Genomic DNA, 19068 nt, shown 5'->3' with positions numbered 1-19068 from the left:
CGATCATATTATTGTATTTTACAGAACTGAAACAGCACAGTTAACTACCAGTGCAGACCAACAAATTCCCCGAATGGCTTTAACCATTTCAATTACCACATCCAACTATTTAACTACAAACCAGTCCAAACATGAACCAGCCAAGCACAGGCAACACAAATCCTTCCCTCAGCATAAATTGTACATTTTTATAGCGAACTTTCAGTCATATTGCGGCAGCATTTTATGCGGTAAGACATCACTGAATCAAAAATCAGAGGAATAAAAAGCTACAAGTTTAAAAGCAAGAAAAAAGACTAAAGGTCCCATCTGTTTTTCCAACATGAAAATATATGATGTTGATTGTGTTTCTAAAAAGCACTAAGGGAAGTTCAGAACTAGCCAGCGCCTACAATTATCACCACAATCATTGCGCTCGAAAAGCTGTTGGATTACAGGAGACCAATTCACCAAAAGACCTAACCCATTTAAAAACGGTGAATGCTGCTAAAACAAAGTTTAACGTGCAAAAAAAAAAAAAACAACGGATGAGACAATTCTACCTTCGAAAATGAACTATCGTTGGTCAACAGCCTTCGCTTGCTGCTGGATCTGCTGAAGAAGAGCTGCTGCTAGCTGCAATGTTGCTTGGAGACGTTTCTGTGGGTCTGCTTCTGTCTCGTTTCCAGCATTATTTTGCACTTGTTGACTGCCCTGGCTTTCAGAATTCCTGGTCTGCAGTTCCATAATGGTAGTTTGAGGAACTGCCGAAACATTGGATGTCTGATTTTGCAACTGATGCACTTGACTAAACTGAGATGCTAACAGGTCCGAAGACCCGTGATTCTGCATAGTAGTAGATTTCATTACAGGTTTAAGTGGCTGTTCTGGATGATTTGGTAGTCTTGATTGGTTATGATCTTCCCCCATTGACAAAACAGGTGTCGTTCCCACTTGTTGCCGCTGTCCAAGAAGACTTGCCAGCAGTGCAAACTGTTCCGGTTGCAATGGTGGAACGGGCATAGATGAAGAAAGTTGAGGTTTGGTTTCAGGTTGAGAAAATTTGCTGCCAGATAAAGGAATACCAGAACTAGGAAACTGTTCAGGTTGCAGTGGAGGAACGGCCATAGATGAAGAAAGCTGAGATTTTGTTTCGTGTTGAGAAAATTTGTCGCCAGATAAAGGAATACCAGAAATTCCAGGTGTGTACTGACTTGATGTTGAACCTTGCAAAACCCTTGGTTTTGAAAGGTATTCTTGTAGAATGGAATCATCAAAAGGTTGGGAGCTAACAGTGGAAGGTTGGGAAGGAAAATTTCCAATACTTGGATTTGAGTGACGCATTTGGTGAGGAGACCAATTTGACGGCAATGCTGGATTTTGGTGCTGAAGTTGGTCAAACCTAATATCACTGACAGAGTCAGATACTTTTTCCATATAAGAAAGATTACTAATCCCTGGTTTACGTAATGATGTGAAACCAGAGGTTGCGGAAGGAAACATTTCTGAAGATGGGTTGATATAGCTTTGATCCCTAGATGATGACTTGAGTTCGGGTGTGCTAGGCTTTGGGTATGACATATCCTCATGAAAACCTACTCCACTGGTTAAATTAGACACAAGAGACGGGAGTTTGGAATCCATTGGGTGATGAAGGGAGCTGAAATCAGAATTGGGGTGCTGAAACTTTAGTATGACGCCAGATATGCTTACTTTCCCCGGTACTTTGAGAACTTTCTCAGAAAAGTCTGATGGTGGCACGAGGAACAAGGTGGTCTTCTCACTTAATTTAGCCACTGCGGCTCTCTGCTTCTCCCCAAGAAAATGCATGAACTCATTATAGAACGTGATATCAGGATCACTATGTGGAACAAAGAAGACCACCCAAAAACTGGCTGCTTGATAGAAATGTTTTGCAAGCATATCGAGACCTGTCCTTGCAGTGCAATTTAGAAAGTCAGGCCTGCAATATGAGTTTAAACACAAGCTATCAATTCCAGCATAACAAACGGAGCACATAAAAATGAACTGAGCTACACAAAGAATCCAAGCTTTTAGTTCCATGATTTCTGAGCGGGTGTATGCATGCTGTTAGCATGAGCATGGTGTGGGTGTGTGCACCCACAAATGCACGAGTATGACAGCTTTGGAGTTTATATATATATATATATATATATATATATATATATATATATATATATATATATATAGAGAGAGAGAGAGAGAGAGAGAGAGAGGCCCATCAAATGAATGCTTTGGATCACTGAGAAAAGAGTTCCTACACCCTAGTGTAGATATCTACACCCTGGCTTAAAATACAGTGGGGGCCACATTGTTTGGGTGATCCAAAGCATTCATTTGATGGGCCCTCACATAGATAGCATGTGCCCCAATAAATCAGCTCCATGGCATCCCAACCCTACGATTTGTGGAGGCACCATCAAATGAATGCTTTGGATCAGCCAAACAATGCGGCCCCCGCTGCATTTTAAGATAGGGTGTAGATAAGTCATCACCCAAAAAATGGACAGATTTACAAAGGTTGATACCCGTCCATTTTAACCTCCACAAATCGAAGGGTTGGGATAATCCTATGGAACTGATTTTTTGGTCACAACCTATCTATGTGAGGGCCCATCAAATGAATGGTTTGGATCACCCAAACAATGTGGGCCCCCAAGGTATTTTAAACCGATGGAGTAGATAACTTATCTACACGATCGTGTATGAACACTTTTCTCATATATATATATATAGACTCATATGAGAAAACGGTTCCTACACACTTGTGTAGATAAGTTATCTACACGCTAGCTTAAAATACAGTGGGGGGCCACATTATTTGGGTGATCCAAACCATTCATTTTAGAGGCCCTCACATAGATAGGGTGTCCACAAAAAATCAGATCCATAGGATCATCCTAACCATTCGAACTGTGGAGGCAAAAAATGTATATATATGAGGATAGAGTTGTTGCGCTCGAGTGCAGCTAAGCTTAGCTGCGCTCGAGCACAGAAACAGGGTGGGGGCCACATTTTGGGTGGGATCCAAAGCATTCATTTGATGGGCCCTTTCATGGGTAGGGTGTCCCAGGGTTGCCAGAGCGGTAATCGAAAGCGGGAATCGAAAGCAGGAATCGAAGGCTCCCAGGGAAGAATCCTACTCAAGGTTGCCAGAGCGGGAATCGAAGGCTCCCAGGGAAGAATCCTGCTTCCTTGGGGTGTCCACCAAAAATTAGCTCCATTGGATCACCTTAGGGTGTCCATTTGTGGGGCAAAAAATGGACAGATTTGTGGACAAACAGTATCTGTCCATTTTTGGCCCCACAAGTGGACACCCATTGGTGATCCAATGGAGCTGATTTTTGGTAGGCCCCCCATCCATGATGAGGCCTTCCAAATGAATGGTTAGGATCACCACCCCAATGGCCTCACCCCCCTGTTTGTGTGCTCGAGCGCAGCTAAGCCTAGCTGCGCTCGAGAGCAGCAACCCTTCTCTCTCTCTCTCTCTCTCTCTCTCTCTCTCTCTATATATATATATATATATATATATATATATATATATATATATATATGAGAGAGAGAGAGAGAGGCTCGGGAGGTGAATCTATGTGCCGAGAGATCTTTGGGTTTCTTCCTAGACACTCCATCATCATGAGGAAGGGAGAGAAAGAGGTTTCGTGAGAATCTAACTCCTGATTTGTGAAGGTAAAATGGAAATGTATAAACCTTCAAAAATCTGTCCATTTTTTGCCTCCACGGTTCGAATGGTTAGAATGCTCCTATGGAGTTGATTTTTTGGGCACACCCTATCTATGTGAGGGTAGAAGCTCTTCTCCTCTTCTCTCTCTCTCTCTCTCTCTCTCTCTCTCTCTCTCTCTATATATATATATATATATATATATATATATATATATATATATATATATATATATATATATATATATATATCAAACCCCTCCATACAGTTCAACCATCACTTGTGTCCCTAAACCTTGATAAGCTAACCCGCTAAGCTGAAACAAATTTGTCTAGGAGAGGCAATTTTAATTATCACAAGGGATGGCAAAGGATGATAAACAAAAGGAAGTCTCCTCCCAACATTTCAAAATTCTCTAAATACTTGCTTCTGCTGTTAATTATTCCAAACGAAACTAATGCAGCACAGCGGCTATTATTTAAAATAGATATGGCAGCATCATGTCTCAAATTTCATAAGAACCTAATAAAAAATGATAGGGTATGACTTACAACATGACATCCAGGACTTTTCCCACAGGAAAGCAACGAGCACGGCAAACAGGAGTCCCTCCCTTTGCTATCGTCCCCTCCCACTTCCATTCTTCATTCAAAGGAGACTGATGAGATTCAGGAGTGAACCTTTGCCACTTACCAGGGTTATCAGGCAAATGAACAGAACCTGCTTCAAAACTATCATGGATGTTCCAAGGCTCATTTCTTTCCACATGTGGCCGGGGTAAGTTATTTGGATTGTCTGGAATCCTTTTAAAACCAAAAGATCCAGATTCAATGTTTTTATCATAGGTCTCACGCTCGGGGAGATCAGAAAACAACTTTGGCAGGTCAATATGCTGCTTTTCTTGTTCGGAATCAGAGAATGGATACTCTGGAAGTTCTTTCTCTGGAAAGGAACTTGTCTTTAGTTTCTTTGCATCCCTGAATAGAAAAGAATCATCTGGGAAGTCCCAAGGCTCTTCAAAAAGTTTACTTCTTCGAGGTGGTCTCTCTGCTGGAAAATCATTCCGAAGTGCACCCCTATCTAGTGCAGGACTGCCACTGTGGTGCTCATATATATCTTCAGATAGACCTCGTATAAGGTTGTTTATACCAAAACCAGTGGGACCAGGATCTCGTGTCATCTTGTCCAAATTAGAAATAAAATGAGGAGATGCTTTGCGGAATTCTCCGCTTGGACTCCTGAGATGTTTACGTTGTTGAAAAATCTCGTTAGCCTGCCCACCCAGTGCAGAATGAGAAGGGAAAGGAGCATTCATTGAATTCCTTACATGCCCCTCACTCCTTGCAAAGCAAATATGTACACGAGGGTTATTAAATAGTTTCCCGTGAAGAGCTTCTTTTGCTCTGCAAGCTGCCCCAACACTCCTAAATTGCACAAAGGCATAGCTGCGGCCAGGAAATGCAGTGATCTTCTCAATCTCACCATATGGGGAAAAAGTCCTCCTTAATATCATTTCATCAATGTTCAAGAAAGATGGAAACCCTATCCATAACACCTCGCTGGGTTCTGCATTCATATCCCCTTTGTACTTGTCATAATATCTTTCAGGGCTTCCACGGTGCATTCTTGAGTCTCTTTGAGAAATGTGCTCGACATGTTCAGGCCGTCCTTCATCCCTGTTTTGGAGAACCTCACCATGCGATGATGTTAATGGTTTTTCCTGTGTAAATTTAAAGCTCTCTGTGATAAGCAAACCAATTCTCACTACATCCATATTTAAACTTTGGACTTTATCTAGCATTCGTAAAATCAAGAATGAGTAGATTGTGCACTATTTAGAGCAGCAAACATGGCCAACATGTCTGCTATTCAATTAATGATGCCATAAGAAAATGAAATTACAAAGTTATACTGAAAAAAAAGGGGACATGAATATGAAAAGCGTACTGATATCCGCATGGCCGTGTCTTGATAATGAGATGAACTCACTATTATAATTCCAAAAAATATCTCAACAGCCAATCCGAAAAATGTAAAACAAAGTGAGTTGTCCCATTATCAGATATTGTTGTGCGGATATCAGTAGCATATGAAAATAAGAATAAAGGATGCAGGACTTCACTTGTCAAAACATTTCAAAAACAGTTTACAATCTACTACTGTGATTACAAAAAATAAAATAAAAATAAATATACAATCAATCAATTGGCATGACTAATGGCTTTTGTCCACTATTAAAATTATATGATAGTTGAAAAACTCAATAGGCAACTAGAATATTTACAATTACTACCACATGAACTCCTCCAACTGGCATGTGGCTTACTTTCAGCCACTGAAACAAAAAGAAACTTGGTAATTCTCATGCCTAGATCAGGAGGAATAATATCAACCTTAAAAATTGTGTAAGTTCTCACACCAACCTCACGGCCCATATGTTTTTATATAAGCGAAGGTACATAAAGTGCTCATCCACCTAATCAACACTCAATAGTCAATACCAATTCACACCAAGAAGGCATGGGAAGGAAAAATGGCCCACACAAATGGCTACATAGCAATAGTGGACCACACTCCCACAACAGTCCACTCAAAGGCTGCACAAAAAAACTACAAAGAATGCACAACAGTACACCTGAAGGTTGTACTACAGTCCATACAAAGGCTCCGAAAAAGCTCCCAATAGCCCACATAAGGATTCCACAGTCGTCTGAAGTTCCACTGTCAACACTCAGGCACACCAAAAAACACCTGGGAGGCAGCTCTAACAACAGTTGCAACAAATACAACAAATCACAATAAAAACGACCTCATGCAAAAAAGTACAATATTCGAATCGGCACGCAACACCACAAAGAATGCAGAATAACAGCAACAACCTCTGTTGAAACCAGATTTGTGATCGCAAAAGGGTACATTTGTAATTGCACAAATGTTTTGCAATCTTAAAACGTCTTGTGATCACAAAATGACGCCACAAGCAATATCTTCACCGTAGCCCTAACATGTCAAAAGAACATCTCTTCTGTTCATGTATGATTGAAGTAAGACTAACATGATACTTCCAACCTCTCACAACGGCGCAATAGCCGCAAAAGGGACAGCGACCTCCTGAATGAGCAACAGTTCACTCTTTCCAAAAATGCAATAATCCACAGACAAGAGCCCAATAATCCACACAAGAACAGTCCACACTCAGAGAATAGCTTCACGTAAGATGGAGAACCTACCCTTTCTGATCAAGATCTAGAATGGTAGCTTGAATACCATGTTGACCAAGATATGGATCAACCACACTCCCACTTCTTATGGAGATAGGAGGAGAAAATAGAAGAGAAGAAAGAAGACAAAGATAAAAGGTCAGAGAAATTATGATGTAGAAAGGAACGCACAACAGGTAGGATGGTTCAGCATTGGATTCTAGTAATGAATTAGATGGAATCCAATTCAAGAATTTCAAGAAAAACCACTGTAAAAATTTCCAGAAAACAGGGATTTTGGTGAGATCAAACTCTTGGGTGATTTTTCCAAGGATCTTAGGGTATGATTTCAAATTCAAGTATCTAGGAATCACTCCATTGACACTTGGATTTTGAAAACCAAAAGGGTTTAGATCCATGCTTTAAAACCACACGAAAATTGGGAAGATATGGAAAAAAAGGGAGGAAAAGTAGTAGAGGGATGGGAAGGATAGCAAAGAGAATTTTTTTTTTACTTAAATTTGAGAGAGGGTATGAAGTACCACACTTCTTTCTAAAGAATCACTCTTTAGATCTTAAATGACATCACACCATAATTCCCCAAGGCATCACACCTTTATTGTTTTAAACTTTAAAATATCACACTTGGAAGAGAGTAGGATTCACACCCACAATGCTCTAATTCTCATTCATTCCATCATTCTTAAAAAATGTACACGACTTTTTCTATTTCTTTTTTTGAAAATGAAATACAACTCTTTTAAGAGGAGAGATTATGGGTAGGACATAGCTCCTTGGGTAACTACTTGGGACTCCTCTCTTAAAAGGAAGAATGACATGTGGCAATGTGTGGTTTTGGTACGACATAACTACTTGGGACTCTTTCTTTGAAAAATAGAATGACGCATGGAAATGGACGGTTTTGATAAGACAACTATTTGGGACCCTCTCTTTAAAAGAGAGACTTGACGCATGGCACCCCATACTTGTCTCAACATGTGTTGAACAAGTATTTCCAGAGATATCTCTCACATGTTTATCAAGTATTTCCAGAGCTCAACCTTACCATGCCACCACCCATATTTACATCTCTGCGAATTAATATCCAGCGAGAGGCAAGCTTCATAAAAAGGTGATGGGAGCTTGATTTGAGCTTGATTTGATCTCCTATAACAAGAAAGATGAAGCAAAGGGCTAGAAATTCAAACAGGATGCGTTTGCCACCGAGAAGCTCTGTTAGGTCTCCGAAATCGCTGTGTGTGTGTCTCAGAGAGAGAGAGAGAGAGAGAGAGAGACCTTGTGGGCAATTGCATGAAATGGGAGTGGGTTTGGGCAGGAGAAGCAAGGGAGAGAGAAATAAGACACTTAGAGAGATAGGGAAGTTTAGGATATTTTCGTCCATTGAAAAAACCTCACGTAGTGGTTACTCGCTACCTGCCTTAGCCCTTAGCCCATATTCAAAATAGTCAAAGATGTAAACCAGGTGGCCCAAGAAATGAAAAGGGGAGAATATATCGGCTCCCTACTCGAAATCCAGGCCAGATGTCCTCACCAATAGCCCCCAATCAGATTGTGTAGGTTGTTACACCAACCTCAGCAACGCATAAGCTTTTATATAAGTGGAAGTCCACAATTACATAAGTGCTACTATGGCCATCCAACAATGAATAATGGGTCCAATCAGACTAGTGCATGTCCCTAAACTAAACTTCTAACACATCTCAGCAGCTCATATCAAGATATAACAAAGAAACGAGCTGAAGTCATGCACTGGCTTCATGTTATTCATCTATCCATTGGACATGAAATTGATATCCTACCTGAGAATTGCTCTATAATAACAATCTTCATATGCCTTTTCTTCAGGTCAAAAGCAGAGTATAAGTATTTCTTCGGGCAAGAATTAAAACTAGGAATTTTGCAATTTTCATAAGCCAGGATGCGCTGAAAAACATGTTCCCCCGATTTTTTCGGTACTAACATTCCCAAATACCTTTCCAGGCACATTCAATTTCTGGAAATGATCATAGCAACCTGATCTCATTTTGGCCACATAAAATAAATTTAACCGTTTAAAAGTACAAAAGGATTACATTGGAGATAAAATAAACTTCAATGTTTAAAAGTACAAAAGGAATACAACCTATATCTTCCAATGCTAGTAACAAAAACAGTTGAAAACAGAGGAGTATTAAAATGACTAAATATCTGATATAAAAATACCATTGACAATAATTTTGGAGTTGGGTTAGCTCCCATGCCATTTTTAGCCTCATCTACAATCTTTCCTTCTTTTTCTCAGTGAAATTATTGATTTTTACTCTCGATGCTACCTTCAACTTGGATTAACCTTTTGGTTCTCCCCAAGGAGGACCTTTCTTTTTTAACCCATTATTAAAGAACTAAAAAAATTTAGAAATGTTAGAAAAATATTTTCGAATCAATCACCAATGTTTCTTTCTTTCTTTCCTGACAATTGAAATAACTATTATTACTCTGGCCACTCAACTGATTTTTATTTAAGGGCCCACATTAGCACATAACTTACATCTATAGGTATCAGTGTCCAAAAATTCACACCCAAGGTAAAACCAAGTCAACTTGTGCAAGTCCAAGGAGTTCCTAATTGACTCCATAGGAGGACCAAAACCAAGCCAACTCTGGTGAGTCAGTGACTCACTTGAGATGTTTTAAAAGTGTTATACATACACAACAATGTCCTCACCACTAATACAAGATTAACATGTACACTTGCACCCACATTAACATGAGGAACATATTTGTATCCACATAGCCGGTAAGAGTTTTCACTGTTGCAAATTTCACTTGAAATTTGGGAAAGAAGATAATCAAGAAAGAAATAAGAAGGCTGTAAGGAAAGGGGAAGACAAAGTCACACCACTTAAAATGGCTCATAGAAAATACAAAAGCCTTAAATGCATCCTTGGATTTTGAAAAAAAATTCAAAAGCTTTAGATGCATCCTTGAGTTTTGTAATCAACCAACACTAGCTATGAGTTGTGGGATTCCTATTTCTAAAAAATTTTACAGTTCAGAGTTGATTGGATCAAAATAGTGAAAAAGGGATATCAATGCACTATGTTGTCTGATGGCAGATTGGTTGCTTGATGTGCTGGTCGATGTGCTGGTCGGTTTTTGCGTTGACAGCAGAATCAACTTTAATTCCTTATTAGTCCTAGCTGTTGTTTCTTTATTAATGTCTCTTTTACTCCCTAACATATGCTGGTAAAAGTTTTGATGCCCAAATAGATTCCAATTAGTACATTATATGGTTCCATTCTTTTGTATACAATAAATCTATGCAGCTATGTAGAACGATAAGGCAATGCTACATGATGTTTCTATGAATTGTTCATGCGTGGGTTTATTAAGTTTTTGGTAGCAGATGGGTTTTTCTTTGCGAGAGGAACCTAGTTAATTACATAAAGTGCTCTATTCAGTGACACGAAGTAGGTACCTCACAGGGTACAACATTTTCAACAACATAGATATACTATTTAGTAAATGATAATAGGTAATATTGGCTATAATGATCCTGGAATGATAATAATATTATGTAGAGTATCTGTTCTCAAGAATATTGAAGCATAAAAAATTCCTCCTGATATAGGTGAATTTACAACATAGTTTGTTCCCAAAGAAAGAATGCATCTATCCGATAGTATAATTACTGCAATAGATTTTTGCTTTTTCCACTGCCCCAAACTTTGATGCATCATCAGTAGATAATTGCTCCCACAATTGATACATCAAAAGTAACATAGTTGATAGATTGCAACGCTACACATTTAAAAAGCAGTGTAATGATCTTAAGATGTTTGTGCCGTTTCCACTGCTATATTATACCTGTGGAGGCTCTTCAGAATTTCATGAAAATAATTGTAAGGGAGAATGATTTGTGGTTTGATCTTGCAGTGATGCTTGTGTGATTTTAATGCCAAGGTGGAAGCTGTCTGTTTCCACCTCAAATTTATGCAATTATTGGTTGTGGTAGAGAATAGGTGAAGATAATTTAGCAACTGCCATTAACTGGCTTAAGAGAGCTTTGAGGCCTCCTTGGAGAATGCATTGAGGCCTCCTTGGAGGATTGTGTGGTTATTTGGTGAGTTGGATGTGATGTTCTTGAATTTGTCAAAGTGTTCCTTCTCCCACATTCATAGGGAAGGAAAGTCTATAGGCTGATGATAGATTAATTAACTGCATGGTTAATTGTACAGATGTAGTTATTCGGTGGTATGCGCTAGAACTGTAATATTGTCTTCTTTTTATTATTTTCCTTCTTTTCTGTTTCCTTTTTCTATTTTTGGTTTTTTTCGTATGGCCTTGGTATGCTTCCCTTTTTGATAATGAATCACCGTGTAAAATAAATATATCTAAATTTTCCTTCTTTTCTGTTTCCTTTTTCTATTTTTGGTTTTTTCGTATGGCCTTGGTATGCTTCCCTTTTTGTTAATGAATCACCGTGTAAAATAAATATATCTAAATGTTTGCATGTGTGTGGCTTTATCTTGTCAGACATTTGACATGCACAATATGGAGACAGCTTTGATAGTTGTCTCCCGACACATACACACAACCCTGAATCAGGATAGACGAGGGAGGGAGGAAGAGTGAAAGTAGTGGTTTATACAAAATCAGGACAATTGAGTGGCAATGGGTGACCACATACAAACTATTCAAGAAAAAATATAAGTGTCAGGCTCACTATCAACATACAGAACAAGTTTTTATATGCTTATAGACATTTAACTTTAAAATATCCAAGCATTGCTTTTTTAGCAATAACAAGGGGGTTTATTAAATTAAAGAAAAGCAGTACGACACAAAAGGGACTGAGCAATCCCATCAGAAAAAAAAAACAAAATACAAGAGTCTCCAATTATAATGGAATCGTGTTCCCCACGACCAGCCAACTTATATGCACTCCTCTTGCTTGTGCATCTGAGTGCTTTTTTAATTCAGAGATAAGAGACTGATCCACTTCCTTCGGTATGGGATTGATGAAAGGTGAGCCACTAATTGGATTTTTTTTTTTTTTGATAGATGGGAAAGTAAAGTGCTATGGTATAGAAACGAGGGAATGATAGATATCAATATTTCAAAGTATAAAAAATTAGAGATCAACGCAGCATCTGGCACTTCAGCTGTTCTTCTGCATGGAAGTAACACTTTAATGCATAATAATGATTCGGTGAGAATTTTCAATCTGTAAAATTGATCTATAATCATAATTTTAAGAGGAAGGCCTTGGTCATCTTAAGTGTTTGTTGGGTATTGAAGTTGCTCAATCAATATGGAATGTCAGTCCATCAGCAAAACTTTGTACTCCATTCCATTGTATTGTGTATGTTCATCTCAGAACTAACAAATCTCCCCTTGAACTCTATTTGAAATATCTTAGCCTACACATGATGGCATGCTTCTTATAGAGCATATTTTTAAGCAACCTTTTATACTTTACCACTAGTTAGCCGAGCATGAAGCACAATGTTCATGTTGTTACCGTGGAAAAGCATAATTATCAGAAGTCTATCAGAATCTCATAGATGTTACAGCCACGCAATGTCTTGATATTATTATACACCCCCACATTATCTACTGATCGAATCTCCCAATCAGATTATGATTGGCTTGTAGGTTGCTTGGATACCAGATGTCCTAACACTCGCTTCGATCTTCTACGGTAACTGACTCATGTAATGGAGGACGAAAAAACAGGAGAGGGCTCCGAAGTCAATTGGTGAGTGAGGCAAATATTGTGCAACTATGATAATATATAGTCACCTATTAAACACTTACTATAAAAGATACAGTAGCACCATTTAGATTGCTTCGGACCTGTGTTTCACAAACATAGGAAGCACATTGAATTTTAGTACTTAATTTTCATTTAAAAGAAGAGGTGAACTCGAATTAAACTATCTACCTTGCCAATGTGGTTCAAAAAAGCAGATTAAATACTTGTTGACCAAGGTATATGAGTAGATTACACTGAAACCTCATTATCAGATTGTGTGTGCGTGCGTGTGTGTGTGTGTGTGTTTGTGTTTTTCTTTTTCTTTTTTGAATGATAGCCTCATTATCAGATTGGTGGTTTACCGTTGCCAGTTTAAGGGGAAGCATTAGACTGAGAATAAGCTGTCTAATCTCATGTCATGCTATATTGTAACATTAACGGTAGTAGTTTACTTGTATTTTTCAAAAAAAAAAAAAAAAAAAAAAAAAAAACAGTAGTAGTCAACTTTTGTCAATATTCCTAAGCGGAAGGTTGGTATTGTTAGTCTCTCCAGATTAGTTGAATACATCAACCAAACCAAAACTTGCTGTGCTAACACAATAAAAGAGAATTATAGTAAACGACAAACTTGCATTTTCTGATTTCAAATCTATCATTTTCCATTAGCCATGAATCAGTTTGTTGCTAGCAGGCCACATTGAGCTTCTTGAATTTTACTATACTTCAAATAAAGAGAACCGGCACATCAGTTAGACTGTCCCTTGGCCCATAGGTCCTGACACAGGGTTAGACTTCTATCTCTTCCAGAGTGGTATATGAGTGGTATCTCACTAATGGCTCGGTCCTCCCCTGAAGAATGCCTTCTTCTATTTTCTTTCCCACTTTTTTCTTTTTATTATTCCCTTCTATCAATCCTCAAGTAGCTTAGGGTTAATCATGTAGAATCTGACCCATTTTCTAATTGAGTGAGGGGTATGTTACTCTTCGGGATGGAGTAGAAGAAGAGAGATTCTTGAACGAGATAAACGATCCAATTACTTAGAAAGAATTGAACAATGTAGAATAAATATCACACAGACCTTGAAATTTGTAACCATCTCGAGGTTCATTTCAGATGCAATAATGCATCTATTGATAAGTTTGGAAAACATTTCATTGTGATGAATATGGAATTGTAAAATATTAGTGTAGCACTTTTACTTTATCTTTCAAATAATAAGTTAAAACCTTTTTGTTTTAAATGTTTGGAGTTGTTAAGACATTCCGGCTCATTGGATGGGGAGACTAGATCCATTATTTTGTCTAAAATTTGGAAATAAAGAAAAAATTTGGGCCGGTGGAGAGTAGACTGCATCATTAATGAGATTTTGGGGCTACCAGGGGTGGAAGTATCTTTCAATCATATTTGTCTGCGTCGAGTGGGGTGTCATATTCATGAGCTATGTATTGAACAATCTCTTTGTAGTTTGTACTATGACGATTATTTTGAGTAGCGTCGAAGCGTTTGAATATATAAATTAGTTTAACTCATGTAATGAGTGAAAAAGTGAGCAGCATATGGAAAAGTATGAACACAAAATATAAGTATCAAATAAGGTCAATGGACGCCCAAAGTTCCCCGGAGTTTATAAATAGAGACACTAAATGTTGATGAAAATATATTTCTGACCGGACAAACTAGTTATCAATGAAAACATGTACGAGGTCTTGTGTAGAAGTTATGTTAGAACTTTAAATTATAATCATCTCTTCCTCAACCTAAAACAAGAAGCCAAAACAGCTCCAATGATCAGCCAAATTTAAAATATACTAATTTATTTATTTATTCTTGGTTATTGAGCAAAATATACTAATTTATTAAACTCACAATTTAATATCAATCTCAAGGAAATTTTGATGTGTATGGTTGTCTTTTTTAGAGAGCAGCAGTATCCTATTAATAAAGAACAACACTTTTTTTCACAACAACTAGCTCAATCATTTTTCACTACCAGACGCCCAGTCACAGGCTTAGAATTCTGCACTCCCCAGTCATTTAAAAAAAAAAAAAATCTGCACTCCCCAAAATACCATTCGTAGCTGAAGGGAACTCACAGTTGACCACCAGGATGATGGGTGAGCCACCACAGATTGCATGCATTTCCTATGAGATTTTTACATTCTCTCTTATGTGCAGGTTTTACAGGATCCATGTTCAGAAAAGTTAAATTTAATGAACAAAGACAAGTAACTTCTTTTTTTTTGAATGGTACAGACACATAACTTCTTGCATATTCATTTTGGAACTAAGGGTGCTGGAATTTGCAAACCTTAAAACTCTTTGTCTCATTTTAAAGAGCATTTTAAGTTTCATCTTCCCTTAGATATGCATATAATAACCTTTATTTTCTATTAACATTACTCAGTGAAAGTGCTAGCAAAGTCCAGTTATATCCTGTGACAAATGGGCATAGTACTTCATACAGATGCAAAATCCCAATTTTCTGCTAAATAATATAGATCAAAAATTCAAAACTAGATCCTCTCACAATGTGGCTTGCCTTCTTCCAGATGCTGGTCAAATACAAAAAGATCCCAAGACCTAGAAACAGTACAGTGAAAACTTTGAGAACCAAGAATAATATGTTTGGGGTTATCCGAAACCTCCTTGACTAGTATCCATTACAATTGCTTTTCACTTCCCTCTGTTTACCCCTCTTTTTTATGCTCCCAAATGTAATGAATATAAGTACCGTTTTATAATTATTATTATGCCAAAAAAAAAGAGCTTTTGCTCATTTCAGTCACAGTCCTTGTACAGCTTCATGACTTCTCTCATGCTGTCTCTAAATTACATGTTCAATCAACTGGTGTATGTTAGAAGTTTAAATAGCAATAAAGCTTCCCCATAAAAAGATATACGCTACTTCCTTGAGAAAATTGGAACTGGAGCCAAATGAATAAAAGCACACCAGACAAACACATTTAATGAGCATACAAGAGTCAAAACTCACACTTGTATTGAAAAACGATTAATGGAACTTCCAATTATTAAACATGCCAACGACAACTCAAATGATGAGAAACAAACTTCAGATATGTTCACCGAAGATGTTTTCAATTGTTTCACACCCGCAACACATGTTACATGTAATTACTGTTCCATATGCAATTTCACATCCCATCTGTCATCACATTTTGCATCTATATGCCCTTTCCGCATTCTGTGAGCACATGCTCGTTGGTTGACATTAAATTGCGAGTTTCTTGAATCTACCACATGCTTTTTTGTATCTTTCAAGACCAAGTTACTTTGACTATTGCATTGATTCAAGATCATGGTGGCACATATTCATCTATTTGTTCTCAAATGCATTAGGGTTTAACCATATCAACTCTTAAAGAAGCTGCAGAATGCATGACATATAACTATATGCCAGAATACATCTTTAAATAACTGAACTCTCATTGTGTTAACATGCTCACCATTTTCACTGCTTGTGCGACTGAAGATTTTAAACACCATAAATATAGATGCACTGAGAGCTTTAGTACATATTTGGACATTCATCAGGCTTGGTTCCTTTAGATGTACCTCTCATTCATTTTTCCAGTATTAAATTGCTGAATGTGGACTGGGGAAAGATTGATAAAGTTCTTGATTGCAAACCCGTTCGATATAACCACGTAAGTTAGCTCAACCACGTTGTACATTTGGTGTAATTATCAAATATCAACCGTTAGGAACCTTCCTAAAAAATTATCTTTATTCCATATTTTATGAGTTTCCAAAATAAAGGCGTACTGCTGTAATTGCTTGATTTATGGAATAATTATGCATTGCAATTGCTTGATTTAGGGAGTAATTATGTGGTTGAATTAAGGAGTTAATTAGGGTCGAATTAGTATAAAGAAGGGCTTGATCGTAAGAGAAAGAACATAGAAAGTTATCAATATCAGTTGGAGATTTGGGTTTCCTTGAATTAACCTGTCTTCTTGAATGGTATCAAATATCAACCATTCATGTTAAAAATTAGTTTGGCCTTCATATAACAAAGTAAACAGACTAAAGAACAGAGTACGTTGGCGCCGATAATCACAACCAACTAAATGCAAAAAAGCATTGAAACAAGTGAAATATAGATATTTTTTCGAACGGTAACAAATGAAATAGAGATTGACACAACTAACCCCCTTTGTGAACTCGATTTTAAGCGGGAAACCAGCGACGACAAAACCTTGAAGCGCTCTCATCGCAATGGATGCATCTTCATCTTTTTTGAAGTTAACAAAAGCATAGCTACGGCCAGGGAGAAACGCAATGCTCTCAATCTCACCGAATCTCAAGAATTGCTCGGAAAGAGACGATTCGGTTATGTGATGAGATAAATTACCAACCCAAAGGTGTCGTGATGGCGGCAAACTGTTCCGCCCAAAACGGCCCTTCTCTTCGTACCTCGGTGAGTATTCGCGGCGGAATCTGTCCCTTTCTCCACTAAAATTCTACATCAAACGATAACAAACCAAAATCCATCTCAGAACCACAAAAAAAAAAAATGATATTAAAATTTTTTTAACTAAAAATGTATGGCAGAAGCTTGTATAGAAGAAACCTTCCAAAAAAATAGAAAAAAGTTGAGGAGAAAAGAACCCTCGAAATCCACAAATGGAAAATTCAAATCAAGTTAAACAATAAAAAAATCAAAATCTATCTGGAATTTCTAAAGGAACAAAGAACCCTAGAAATCTACAAATGGAAATAACAAACCAAGTTAACCGATTTCTATCAAATCAAGACACAAAGGGGGAAAAAAACAGGCGAACTAAACTCCAAAACAGAGAAATCCTTGCAGTTTGCAAATGACGAGATTAAATCAACCTAGATATATTGAATAAAATAAAATAAAAACTCAGTGGATGAGAAACAAACCCTAGAAGCTTGCATTACAACCAAAAAACAGGAAAGAAAACCATAAATAGCGAAATCAAGCGTATCAAATGAAAACCCTAAGAGCAAAAAATAAAATAAAAATCCAAAGCTTAGAAATTGGACGAAGAAAAGAAAAGGAGGGAAGAGGAACTAACCATGTCTTCAAAAGTCTCGCTGGAATTTCTTTCCAAACAGAGAATGAATATTTAGGGTTTTGATGACGGCAATAGAGAATGAGAAGGATGTTCTGGGAAATCTCGGCAAGAATGCAAGATAAAGGCTCGATGTTTATTTTATGAAAAGACTAAAATGTCCCTGTTTCTCACTGCAAACTTGTTTCAGTAATTTAATACAATGAGGCACACCCACTACGGTTTAGTGGGTCCACCTTAGATTGTTCTAATTCTAAACCATCCACTTGATGCCCACTGCTTTGGATCTGTTTTTACCCAAAAATAGACCTGGCAAAAAGTGCCCGCCCATAAATTCGGGTCCGGTCCCATTTGAAATTGACCCACGGGTCCACCCGGCCCGTCAAAACTGGGCCGGGCCGGGTGGACCCGGGGGTGCCCAGAGAAGTACAAAAGTTTTATTTTGGCTTTTTTATTTCCGTAATTGTCATAAATTTTTAATTTTCTTTGTAGGTTTTTTTTGGTAATTGTCATATTTTAATACTGGTATTCTTTTGGTAATTTTTCTACTTTGCTTCCATTTTTTCATAATTTTTAATTTAAAACTCAGTACCCGCATGATTATTATAAATTGCTATTATTTATTGCTAGCCACCTTTGCGCATATCGTACTTCTGCCGACCTTTGCAGCAAAGGATGGGCGACAACCCGAAAAGTAGCATCGGCAAAAGTGGCTAGCCAATCCCTATACCAAAAAAAAAATACGTCAAAAATCCAGGTGACCAGTGGGTCGAGGGTGCGGGTCCGAGCTCAATGACCCGTAAAATTTTCCGGGTCATTTTGACCCGGACCCGTACGGGCCGGGTCAAACCCGACCTGGCCCGCCCGTTTGCCAGGTCTACCCAAAAACAGTACTTTAATCATGCAATTAGGGGTGGCCAGAACCGAACCGGAACCGAACTGTTTAAAAATACTTTGGGTCCGGTTCGGTTCCACTGATGAAGAACCGAACTTATTCGGTTCGGTTCCGGGTCTAATGTTCTTGGGTTCTGGAACCGAAGAACCGAACTTTAAATATATATATATGAGGAAAGTGTTTCTACTCGGTCCCCTAGATAAGCTTATCTACTCCTCCCTTTAAAAAAATACAGTGGGCCCACGCTGTTTGGATGATCCAAAGCATTCATTTGATAGGTCTTAACATAGATAGGGTGTGCCCAAAAAATCAGCACCAAAGGGTCATCCTAGCCCTTCGTTTTGTTGGGCACACCGTGTCCAAAATGGATGCATATAAACGTGGACGTTTATATGTGTCCATTCTGGGCACCACAAGGCACTACAAAACGAAGGGCTAGGATGACCCTTTGGTGCTGATTTTTTGGGCACACCCT

The 19068-nt window shown here is 38.1% G+C and overlaps 1 protein-coding gene across 1 annotated transcript; it reads right to left on the bottom strand.

The window, feature by feature from the left end:
- Positions 1 to 168: 168 nt before the first annotated feature.
- Positions 169 to 17836, bottom strand: LOC143856091 (RNA recognition motif (RRM)-containing protein). Its single transcript, XM_077366147.1, has 4 exons — positions 17702 to 17836; positions 16808 to 17119; positions 4231 to 5399; positions 169 to 1942 (listed from the first exon to the last, which is right to left on the bottom strand). Exons 1-4 carry the CDS (start codon positions 17702 to 17704, stop codon positions 556 to 558), a joined length of 2871 nt encoding a protein of 956 aa, XP_077222262.1. The 5' UTR covers positions 17705 to 17836; the 3' UTR covers positions 169 to 555.
- Between the last annotated feature and the right edge of the window lie 1232 nt (positions 17837 to 19068).

This window comes from Tasmannia lanceolata, unplaced genomic scaffold, assembly GCF_043159265.1.
Source record: "Tasmannia lanceolata isolate RefF3 unplaced genomic scaffold, GAP_Taslan_0.1 ptg000023l, whole genome shotgun sequence".
Taxonomy (NCBI): domain Eukaryota; kingdom Viridiplantae; phylum Streptophyta; class Magnoliopsida; order Canellales; family Winteraceae; genus Tasmannia; species Tasmannia lanceolata.
Note: the sequence above shows the minus strand (reverse complement) of the source record. Positions and strands in the feature narration are given on the sequence as shown.

Coding starts and splice junctions, on each gene's coding strand:
- LOC143856091 (XM_077366147.1), bottom strand. Junction 5,400..16,807: donor AAATCGAGTTCACAAAGGGG/GTTAGTTGTGTC, acceptor AAATTTACACAG/GAAAAACCATTAACATCATC. Junction 1,943..4,230: donor AAAGTCCTGGATGTCATGTT/GTAAGTCATACC, acceptor CTCATATTGCAG/GCCTGACTTTCTAAATTGCA.